Raw genomic sequence first — 12,471 nt, forward strand, 5'->3', positions numbered from 1 at the left:
AAATTCCACACTAATAAAACTATTTTATTTTTTTTTATAAATTCCACACTAAAAGTAGAAATTAAAAAGAAATTACAGATTAAAATATTAATTCCCATTTTCTAAGTAAATTATTTAAAACTTAATACATTTGTACAATTTGTATTCTACATCACAATCTCTGAAGTCTGATTAGTGAAATACCGGTATGTCACTAGTCAGTGATGTAAGCAATGGAGGAGGAAAGGAATTGGCGACCTTACCCCACTACATCCTGGCTTAGTTGCCTTACAAGTGATACCTTATTACTGTCACTTATGAGGTTTCAACCAGTCTTCGGACGGTAACTAAGCATACAAATCATTATTATTTTTTAATTTTTCTTAATTAATTGCGGGCACATGTCTTTCATGATTCACTCACGCAACCCCATTTAGTGGGCGATGTGCCAAAGCTTGTAGTTCTCACCATGGAGGTGTTAAATTGGTGCACCATAGGAAATGAACTACGTAACACCGTATGATGATGATTAGAATTCGGATTTTAGGTAAAAATCTATTTTAATCCTTAAAAGATAAGTTCATAAAAACTTTCAAGTACACGTTTCATACAAAACTATGCCTAAAATTGGTATTTTAATAGCACCTATAAATGCCTATTTTGACGACAAAATCTATTTCGACCTATTACATATGTTTTATCTCTAATATGTCAAAACACCCATTCTTATTTCAAAAATTTATATTTTAAATTCCAAATGTGTTCCTGGTGCTTTTGGAAATAAAATACGGGATAAACTGGAGCAAGTTCTGCAGAGAAATGTAAGACTGAAAGACCTGCATACTGTTTCAGATATCCTAGCAGGGAAGAACACGGATTTACAATGTAACATTCCTATCCAACTAGTGTCAAAATTGAAATACGCTCCTTTTACTTCAGTGGATGTGGAACGTTCATTTTCAGTTTGTCTTGAGTGACAGACGGCATTGCTTTTTAGTTGAAAAATTAGAAAAAGTATTAGTAATTTATTATGGACATTAACGGATTATATTTGACTTGTTTGTGTAATGAATTTATATCTAAAACTTATTCTTCACATTTAATTGTTTAGTTTATGTATAGAGCTAACTAGTTAGATATTTGTTGTTCTTGTACTTTTAGTAGTAGTGGTGGTAACGATGTAAAAGCATTTAAAATTATTAAATTCTAGAAGTGAATTCCCGATGATTTGGAACATGTTTTTAAAGAAAACATTATTTTTTGTTAGAACCTATTTTAAATTCCTAAAAGGCTATTTCCTGCACTTTTAAGCCTATTTTAGGCACCTAAAATTACATTTTAACGACCTAAAAATCCGTACCTTAATGATGATAATTATAGGACCAACGGTGGAATGTCAGTAGAGGAAATAGGAGACCCTGCAAAAACCTACCACTAAACACCATCTTTATCCATCACAAATTGCAGTTGGACCCACTAGGATTCGAACCCATGGAAAACCAACGCTCTAGTCGTCCGGCTAATGTTGCGCTTGAACATTATTATGTAAAATTATGCAAATTATTTTGAAGCAATTTAGATCGCCGATTCATAAAATTAAAACCATTTTTTTTTTGTTATAAATTTCCAGAAGAATTTAGATTAAAATACAATTACAAATTAAAATATTAATTCCCATTTTCTAAATGTATTTAAAACGTAATACATTTGTACACAATTGATGCAGTAATAAACAAAATAAATCTAACTGCATTAGTAATCTGACGGTAAATTCAGAAGAAATGTATATGTATGTCAGTATTGAAAAACCATGTCTTGCAAAAACTGTTGTGTATTAAGAGTAGGCCTATACCTTTCTAGTTCTAACTTTTAATGTTAGTATATTTGATCACAAAAATCAAATATGAAATGTCTTATCTGTACCTTTAGCAGAGCTTCTGTTGTGTCTGTATTTTCTCCCCAAACATAAAACGCTGGTACTTCAGACTGAAGATTCTGTAGATTCTTCTGCACTCTACCAGCAGCAGCTTCTACACTTTCTAGTGTGTCCAAATCCTCGTTGGCTTTCGTCAATTTGCTCCTCAGTAGTTCAACAAGTCTAAAACGAAAGAAAATGGTTAATTAATATACGCATAAGTCGCCCATTTCAGTAAAACAAAATAAACACAATAGAATATTACACACAACTAAATAAATATATGATCGAGTTAATTAAAAACTACAAATCCTGTAACGAAAAGTTTAAAATGTTAGTATAGTTCACGCGTAGCAAAAGCAGTATCACTTACACAGGTATATCAACTATAATACAAAATTCAAAATCTGCCACCATTACATGGTAGGTGAAGTCCATCTGAAATGAAGCAAATCTTTTAAAACTGTGAGTTAAACTACTTTAGCACACTAAAAGCTACACAAACAAAAAAACCATGTCTCTAGACAGAAAACAACTATTTTTAAACTGTAGATACATTTAGACTTTACAGCAATGAATGATAAGTACCGTAAAATGGGGTGAATAGGATCAGTGGAGGGGAATAGGACCAAAACTTCATTTCTGGTTATAAAGTTTTGTTATAAACAGCAATTGAGCGGGAAGACAGTCATTGCTTACTAGAACAATATAGTAACCAATAACTATCTTCCCGCTCGATTGCAGTTTATAACAAAACTTTATAACCAAGAATGAAGTTTTGATTCTATTCCCCCCACTGATCCTATTCACCCCATTTTACGGTAATTTATTTTCAACTTCCGGGAAATCTGGATAGATATCAAATATATTTGTTCTAAGCTTCATCACTTATATAATTCATCCTATAATTTCTAACACACATTTTTCTATTTATTCTTTAAACAATCTCTAACGCACATTCTTCTTAACTACAGTCTCCCAGTCATTAAAAGAGTTACCGGTATCTTTTAAAAAGGTTCAATCCATGCCAGAAATGCATGACAACATCAATCATAGAAATAGAAAACATGTATTCCTCTTCACTCTTTTTTTTATTAGAGAGAATTTTAATGAAAGTTGCATGGGATTTTGTATTCTGTATAATAGCTTTTCCTTTTTGGATAGGCCTACGTGATTTTACAATTAATTTCAAATAAACTTGAGGAACAATTAATTTAGAATAGAAATTAGTCAAGCTTATTCTTAATTCAAATAGGAAATTAAATTAAATAACTCTTATTACTCCAGTTTCATTTGGAGATATTACAATAAAAAATTTATTAAATTATGTTTTAATATATACCATTTATCTACGAGATTTTTTCTGTTGCTAGACTAGATTATGTTTAAAAATGTATCTACCTAGAACTTCAAATATAACGGTTGAAGAGGGAAAAAAAATCTACTCGTTAGCTGTTACAAAAGGCTAAATCCACTTCACCAGCACTGATTGCATTTGATTCAGTACCTCACTGAGACTAAAATAGGGAGGAAACAATCTGTTTTCCAGCATTCATTATATATAGGCTATGAATTCTCAAATCTATGTCATGGGAAATTTCAAATACCATTATAAACTGCTCCTCAATCTATAAACGTTGCTTTCTTCCAACCTCTTGAAGTACTGATAATGTAGACATCCATCGAAACTATACAGTGTACGTATTTCATATTTCATTCATCAGCAATGCAAAATATACAATCTTGACCTCTACTGAATAAAAACCATAATACCTTCCCCACTTTATAGCGATTTGAAACCTACTGTATGCCTGTTTACGGATAATTTTTTTGTATTTTATTTTACCACGCTTTATGAACTGCTATGGTTATCTAGCGTCTGAATGATATGAAGGTGATAATGCCAGCAAAATGAATCCAGGGTCCAATGCCGAAAGTTACCCAGCATTTGTTCTTAATGGGTTGAGAGAAAACCACGGGAAAAAACCTCAACCAGGTAACTTGTCCCAATCAGGATTTGAACCCGGGCCCGTTCGTTTCACGGTCAAGCATGCTAACCGTTAGTCTACAGCGGTGGACCTACGGATAAATTTTATATAGACATAAAGCATGGAATACATATACTTGATGATTTTTATAAAGTGACAATAAAAAAAAAACACACAATCTCTTATTTTTATACTAGTATATTTTATAAGCATTGTTCATATGTAGGTATAAAATGGTTTTGTTAAGAAGAGTACCAAAGACTAAAGCATTGCGAAATGAATAATTATTCCAAAATAAGTTTATTAATGTTCACGATCACGACAGCTACGTATGTACTGAATCTTAAATTAATATTCTTTACAGACTCTGACGAGCCAAATCCAAACCATAATTTCACTACTGTCAGCTATAAAATGGATCTGTAATAATTTTTCCTAGAAATTACAAGGAGGAAAAAACAACACGCAATATACAGTACATAGAACTACAAATCTACACTAAAATGGTGTAGGCACGGAGCACGGTAATCAATGAAGCACACTTCAGGCACTAGCTACAAGTACGTACAAAAACCACTTACATTATAAGCAAAAACAAAAGAACACATGCGTAATGTTAAGTTATTTCTTTACAAATACTGAAAAGACATATTTTGCATAAAGGTTAGAAATATCTTAATTAAATTCAATTCTGTTGTCAATTGTATGAGTAATGGACAATATTAAACACTTTATAGACACTTCAAGATACTTGTAGGCCTATACTCACAAATAATATTATATATATATATATATATATATATATATATAATATACAATATATTCTTACTTATTTCACGATCTAACAATAATAAAGAGAATGGTAATCACAAGAAGTGAAAACACTTTATTTTGTGTTAATAAACATTATATTTATTTTGACCAGATCAGGAAGACAAAATTAATAAATTTTTTAATTTACAATTTGTGGAGATATAACAGAGATTCAATTTATTTCAAGGAAATCTGCCAATATACCTAACTTATTGTCAAATTCACGAGCAATGTTACGTCAAATACAAGTTAGGCTGACAGATGAAGACGAGTGCGGAGAAGTAGCTATATTTACTTTCGGATCGTCATGTACAGTACGTAATAAACATAATTCAATATCAAATTACCTCCATAAAGTGAATGAAGGTACACTTATACTACGAAAGTCGTAACTTAACTTTATTTTGGCCATACATTATGCAAGAAAAACATTTAACAAGTGCACTGTTCAGTTATTTAGGAGTTGAGGAGACTTGGAGTGAATGCTATAAAACTTTAGAGTAGTTAAAAACTTCACCAAATTGCGAGGGACTTGGAAAAGAAACAGAAAATGAAACAAAAACAACCTGACGAGACATCACTAAGTAAAGCTGACAATATATAGTGTATTACAACAAACCATCATTTATATATATGAAGATAAAATATGTGAACAAAATTAATTAAAATAATGACAACTGTCTCTCCTTCTATGTGATACTATAGTTTTATATTAATTTTAAAGCTAATCCTAGATTCTGGGAGACCGGAGGGAAAAAGACTTTTGGGGAGGCCGAGACGTAGATGAGAGGATAATATTAAAATGGACTTAAGGGAAGTGGGATATGATGATAGAGAGTGGATTAATCTTGCACAGGATAGGGACCAATGGCGGGCTTATGTGAGGGCGGCAATGAACTTGCGGGTTCCTTAAAAGCAATTTGTAAGTAAGTAAGTAAGTAAATAAGTAAGTAAGTAAGTAACCTTATATTCTTTAAAACAATGTCATTACTTAGTATTGGAGTGAAAATGTTCGTAAAAAACGTTAAAATTGGATATTTCTACAATAAAAATTATTTAAAAATTATTTTATTGCCGATTTAAAGCATGTGTTTTCAGCTAACATGGAACATTATATAAAGGTACTTGAAAATAATCAAGTCTCTGATGGAAAACTAACTTTTGTATTAATTCAATTAAATTTCTTGTTTGAGTTGGCAATAAAATTTTGCTTAATGTGGCCCACTGCAGAAGTTATGGTTGTACAGAATATAAACATGTTGCGGAAGGATACAAAATATATCATATCGTATCGTATCGTATCATATATCATATCATATCATATCATATCATATCATATCATATCATATCATATCATATCATATCATATCATATCATATCACATCATATCATATCATATCATATCATATCATATCATATCATATCATATCATATCATATCATATCATATCATATCATATATCATATCATATCATATCGTATCGTATCGTATCGTATCATATATCATATCATGTCATATCATATATCATATCATATCATATCATATCATATCATACCATACCATACTATATCATATCATATCATATCATATCATATCATATCATATCATATCATATCATATCATATCATACCATATTATCATATATATCATATCATATCATATATCATATCATATCATATCATATCATATCATATCATATCATATCATATCATATCATATCATATCATATCATATATCATATCATACCATACCATATTATATGTCATATATCATATCATATCATATCATACCATACCATATATCATATCATATCATATCATATCATATCATATCATATCATATCATATCATATCATATCATATCATCTGAACCACTACCACCATCCGTTACAAGCAGTTTCCAGTTCTCATGAATGAAATGGAGATTTGAAATTAAAAATTAAATTATTTAATTATAAACCAAAAGTCACAACACAAAAAAATTCTGAAATAATACAATTAAGATATGCCATAAAATTATCCTCTCCATCGTAGGGATGAGCGGGTCTGTAGAACATCTTGGAATTTAAAAACAAGGCATTCTCTCGATAACCACTCTTCTGTATAGTATTTTAACCTTGGATTTTAAATGTTACAAAAAAAATAAGGTTATTATTTTACGAAAATGTTTACATTTGGGGATTGACAAGGAAATGGCGTGAACACACCAATGTCTCAGATTCTTTATGTTAATAACTTTGGGAAACAAAACAAACATGTCCTCCAATAAACGTCAATTTACACCACGCTGGTGAAACACTCCATGCCTCAGTCGAACTTTGGTCAGAGCGACAGTCGTAAAAAAACGAATATACACAGAAATACTCACGTTGTTAATAATAAAGGACTGATATTTCCAGAAGCAGATGAAATAACACAATACGCACTGTAACGTCTTCAACACACACTGAATGTAATTGCACACGCTGTCTAACAATAACAAACAAATAAATAAACAAACACTAACACAATTTTATAGTTCCACAAATCAATATAACACTAACACAATTTTATAGTTCCAATGAAATTCGAACTAAACTGTCTGCAACTGTTACTGCAAACTTTTAAAGCTACAACACTTGAACACAAAGGACGAATAGGGCAAACTAATTTAATTCTAGATGTCAACAAATTGTGACGCAAAATGAAGTTCAGATTGAAATTAGTACTACTGAGAATTAAAAACAGTAAATAAAGTATATGTTGGATAAATCTGGTTGACAGAACGTCAAGCTTAAACGATTGGACGAATTAACTTATGTTCTACGTCAGAAAAATAAAAGTTTATATTCCCCGGGCAAGACGTCTGTATTTTGCTGTTACGTACGCTTGCCAAGAAGCAAAAAAGAAGTAGAAAACGTGACGATGCTAAAAGTATCTCCAGCTCTCTTGGTTGATGACCACACCAGGGGATACGAGACCTATTTGGCACGAACGTCAAGTTTGCAGTTCAGCGTTTAAAAACTACCGTGTCATAATGTTCCTGTGTTTATGATTTCACGAGGTGCTGAGTATATTCGAACAGTGATACCAGCATATTCGAGCAGAGTTTCCAGAGTCAAAATTCTGAAGTTAATTTCAATATAGCATCACGTAAGAAATAACCGTCATTAAGACTTCTAGTTATAAATTAAGATCACAACAAAGAAACCATGTGTGTACCACACTTCACGACAGCCCCATGCAAAGAATTCTCCTCTCTTTCGCCAGGGAATTCGCACTATTCAACACAAACATTACATGCACTCGTTGAGTGCAAAGTGTACAGGAGAGTTTACTATGCTGCTTGTATTACAGATTGAAATACTCATCCTGCTTGAAATATGTTCAGTTTACCATTAATATAAGTTGGTGATAATCTCCATATACGAGCATATACAGGGACATCATTTTATTTTTACTAACATTTTTAATATTAACCTGGCTATACCTTTGGATTAATGGTTGCAACCCGGAAACTCCTATTGCTACCCCCTTCCACGGCTGGAGTACGATGATAATAATAGGTATAGGAGGGAAGAAAAGTAGTTCATTTATGTAAACTAGGAAATATTGCAATTTTGAGTTTGATAATTTTTATTAGGTTTTGTTTAATCAAATTACAGTACAGTATTAACAATAAGTGTTTTTACTCACGAACTGAGTTATCCATGCGAACGTATTCATTATGCAGTGTATATTATACTGTCTACAGCACATTAGCGTACAATATAGAGAATGAAATTAAAATGAAAATAATCATAATATGGATATTTGAACACATTTTTGAAAATGGTGACGGTTCATTTCGATACAGGCTTCAGTTCTAATGTGTGTAATTTCAGTTACCAGTTTCGTCCTTCGTACTAGTATCTCATGTTGAAATAATTCTGTACCTACTCTGTAAAAGAGTACCTTACGTACTGTAAATTCAATCTTCACTTCTGCTCGATCCGAAAAGATAAAATTACTCAGGCATGCTAGCTACTGTCCGTCCAAGTGGTTATGTCGCAGTATCGTAGAAAGGAGGGAAATCACGTGACTGTCAATTACTTAACGAGACCTTTTTATTTAAGTTATTTTAAATAGTTGTCTGATACTACGTAGACGTCCAATTAATTCCTAACAGAAATTAATGTTTTCAGAAAAGAGCTAAGAAAGCCCAGCCACTGGTTTTTTACAGTGGAGCGAGCAGAAGCAGGTGGGGGAAATCCGGATGCGACATAGGCAAACGGACGACAGTTTACCTGTGCGAAAATATGATTCAATATTGGAAGTTTTCGTCACTGGAAAACGCGTACATATTTATGAAACGTACTATACTCACTAACTCAGTACTGCTTACTATATGCGGCCTTGGTACTTTGTGGAGGACAGTTGGAACTTCGTTAGTAGAAGGGGTGGGAGTGAAGTACATTAAAAAACTCAGGTGCAATAAAAATTGAAGTAAAAATAAAATGATGTCCCTGTATATAGTCTAATGTAAGGATGAAAATGTTATTTATTACCAGTCCCTTTTCAATGAAATAAGATTTTAACACTTCATGCCTAAGTACCGGCACGCATATTGTACAGAGCGTTCGCCAGGAATCACGTTTCACTCAGATAAATGCCATCGAACGCTACTGCCGAGAAAAAGTGTGTACATTCGCCTGGTTCGAGGGCCAAAGTTACAGCATTAGTATACAGCTGACTTCCATTCAATGCAGTTCCGTTTACTTGTGGCAGTGCAGTACACAATAGAACAGCGAATTTTCATTTATGATACATACAGGCCATACAGGGTCTGGCAGAAGAACAGGCGATTGTAAATAGTTTATTACTGACTCAAGAATTTATTTTTTCAAAATGATATACGTGAGATCATAAAGTACATACTCTGCCATGTATTTCTTTCAAAGATCCACTGAGATGAAAATGTGCTTCTTCAGACATCCAGTGTCAATAATATCATCTTAATCCATAGGATTTAAAATCTCCTCACAAACCCTTCGGTTGAGAATATCGCGATGTTTTAATCGATGTTCCACCTGAATTTTGTATGGATGAAAATGGAAGTCGCGTGAGTAGATGGGACGGGATCATGGCGCTATAAATTAAAATGACAAATTCACGTCTAGTAACCTCAAAACTGTCGTCGTTGTTGAAAAATGTTTAATGGCAAAAGCACGTTGTGGACCACTACACCCTTACCTGATGACTATATGCACATAGTTTATCGCTCATCAACTGTGCAGTGAGAGAGTCTTTAAAATCGCGCGTTCCTCTGCCGGACCCTATATTACTAAGAAATCGTATAAAAAGCGAAAAAGAATAGTGCTATAAGTTATTTCCCCCCCCCCCCAAATCATACAAAAAGCGACGTGCTATATTTCTAACAGTCTAAAGTTCCGGTACTTATTATAAGGCAAGTCAGAAAATTACATCTGTAATGTTATGTGTAAATCGCGAGATTTTATTGCCGAAAGCTGACGCGCTGAATCATCGCCAAGCAGGCTGTTACTTGCCCATGTCACTTTTCGAACGGCACCGTACTAAACGAAACCTGTTTCCAGGCGTACATCAATTATAAATGTTAAGTCCCAAAAACCCTTGTAAGGCCGCTTGTGTACCTTTTAACTTATTCTCCCTCCTTTCTTATTAATCGGTTCATGCTTGTATCTGTTTACGTACTGTACCTACTCATTTAAAGTTTGTGTGACTGCAGCCTGTGTATATTTTTGTGTGGCTTTACTTTGTTTATAGTGTTTTTTTCTCTCTCTCTATTTATTGTGTAGCTTTACTTTGTATAGTGTATTTTTTTCTGTTTATTTCTATTATTGTATTTGTATTCCTGGTGTTGTGGAAGAGAAGGCTTAACTACACCAAAATAAATAAATAAATAGATAAATAAATAAATATTCGTGAACTGTACATGTATCATTGTGTATATTTATTATCGATTATTTAACAACGTGCCTATATGACATCGACAGAATTGAGAACCTAATATTCTAAATGTGCTAAGTACCAAAAACAACTTTCTAAGCTAGTGATGAAAAACACTGAGCAATGCATGTTGAGATACCTACAACACCGTCTTTTGGCGCACGAATGAATTATTTACAGTTGAGCTACGACAAAGAAAACTGAGTATGATATTCTCATATGGATGTTCCTCCCTTATGCATGAAATTTGAAAATTGGCACTTAGCACATTCAGAATGTTAGGTCTTCAATTAATTTGTGACAGCGAGATGGTACTTTCGCGAGATTAGTCCAAAAATTCATCATGGCATTACCTGTCATTCGTTTTACAGTTAGAGAAAACATAAAACTAAAGCGGAAATTAGTCAAAGCGAGATTTGAACCCATGTATCCTCTAAACATTAGTCTCGCTCGCTAAGATCCACACCACGCCGGTGGTTCATTATACATTTCTAGAAGGTTCTTCACCTCTTATGGGCACTGGTATACTTTGAAACAGATTATGTTAACTTAACTGATATAACAGTGAGGTGCTCCCTAGACTTGGGGTCAGCGCGACGCAGGACCAGCGCTGAGACAAAGGACATACACACATACACTCCCTTGATATGAAGATACATTTGAGTAGTTTAATATCAAAGACGGACATCTGTCGTCTCCATAGTTTTGATCTAGAGGCAATTTTTTAATTCACAGTGTTCTTTGTAATATTTAACACAATTTATTTTATAAATGTAGTGTTAGAGCAGCGTTGTCAGACAGAGCCTAAACGGAGCGGAGCGCTCCACTATAACTCGTTGCGTGCTCCGGTGCTTCCACAGACATAATCAAGTTCACGCTCCGACTGGACGTCTCTAGCTCCACAACCGGTTTCGGAGCTTACAACTCTGACACTACTGTGTTAGAGTTTGCATATGGTTTCACTATAACTGGAAATAGCGTGAAAAATTGTATAAGAAACCACAGCTATCTAAATTTCGACTGAGGTCAGATGTCCGTCTTTGATATTAAGCTCCTCATTTCTTTATTAACCACACCGGGAATCGAACCTGGATTGCTTGGTCAGGAAAAGCAAACGCTACCACTGATAAGCCACGGCGGACGCTCACTGTACACATTAGTTAACACAATAATATTATAGGGAGTGGTCCGTTCAATAGATACCTAATAAAAAGGTAGGGCTGATAGGTCTGTTTGAGTAAGTCAATCATTTTTTTGTTTAGGCAACCCAAATAGCAGGTGAGATATCCGAGAGGTATTTAATGGTTTCGCAGGCGAAATCAGGAATGGTATAACGTCTACTGACATTTTCAAGTGAATGTTACGAATTTCAGTCTTCGTATGATAATTTTATGTTACGCATGTGCAATCGATCTGTTATGTTAATTATTTCATTTCGGCTTTACAACGTTTCTTCTATACCTGGTAAGGTTTATCTTGTCTCAGTAGCAATAAAACCAAGTCCCTTCAAATGAGGGTGGATATTATAGGAGGGTTGTAAGTTTTCAGGATTCCTTTCAAAACCTTGTTATTGTACAGGCTACCGGAACTCAGTTTCTTGAAAGACAAGCTCAGTGACGGAACTACACAGTACGAAGAGAGATATTTTGTAATTTTATTTTGCGCTACAGAATGTATCAACTAGTCCCTTCCGCCACTGGATGGATGGACGAAATCGCTCCACTCTCCCATCGCCATAACAATACAGACGAAGTAAGACATATCTCCTTTCTCTCTCTTTTCACAGTGAGACAAGATACATCACACAGACTTTAGTCACGTTTATCGTTGG

General features: G+C 33.6%; 1 protein-coding gene across 7 annotated transcripts in view; it reads right to left on the bottom strand.

Moving 5' to 3' along the window:
- Msp300 (Muscle-specific protein 300 kDa) overlaps positions 1–12,471 on the bottom strand; it is a 1,097,375-nt gene that overhangs the window by 171,468 nt on the left and 913,436 nt on the right. For all 7 annotated transcript variants that reach the window (XM_069830616.1, XM_069830615.1, XM_069830612.1 and 4 more), the window contains one exon: positions 1,903–2,077. In XM_069830616.1, coding sequence (XP_069686717.1) covers positions 1,903–2,077 — 175 coding nt within the window. The remainder of the gene's footprint in view (positions 1–1,902; positions 2,078–12,471) is intronic.

The sequence above is a fragment of the Periplaneta americana genome, chromosome 7 (genome assembly GCF_040183065.1).
Source record: "Periplaneta americana isolate PAMFEO1 chromosome 7, P.americana_PAMFEO1_priV1, whole genome shotgun sequence".
Classification (NCBI taxonomy): Eukaryota; Metazoa; Arthropoda; class Insecta; order Blattodea; family Blattidae; genus Periplaneta; species Periplaneta americana.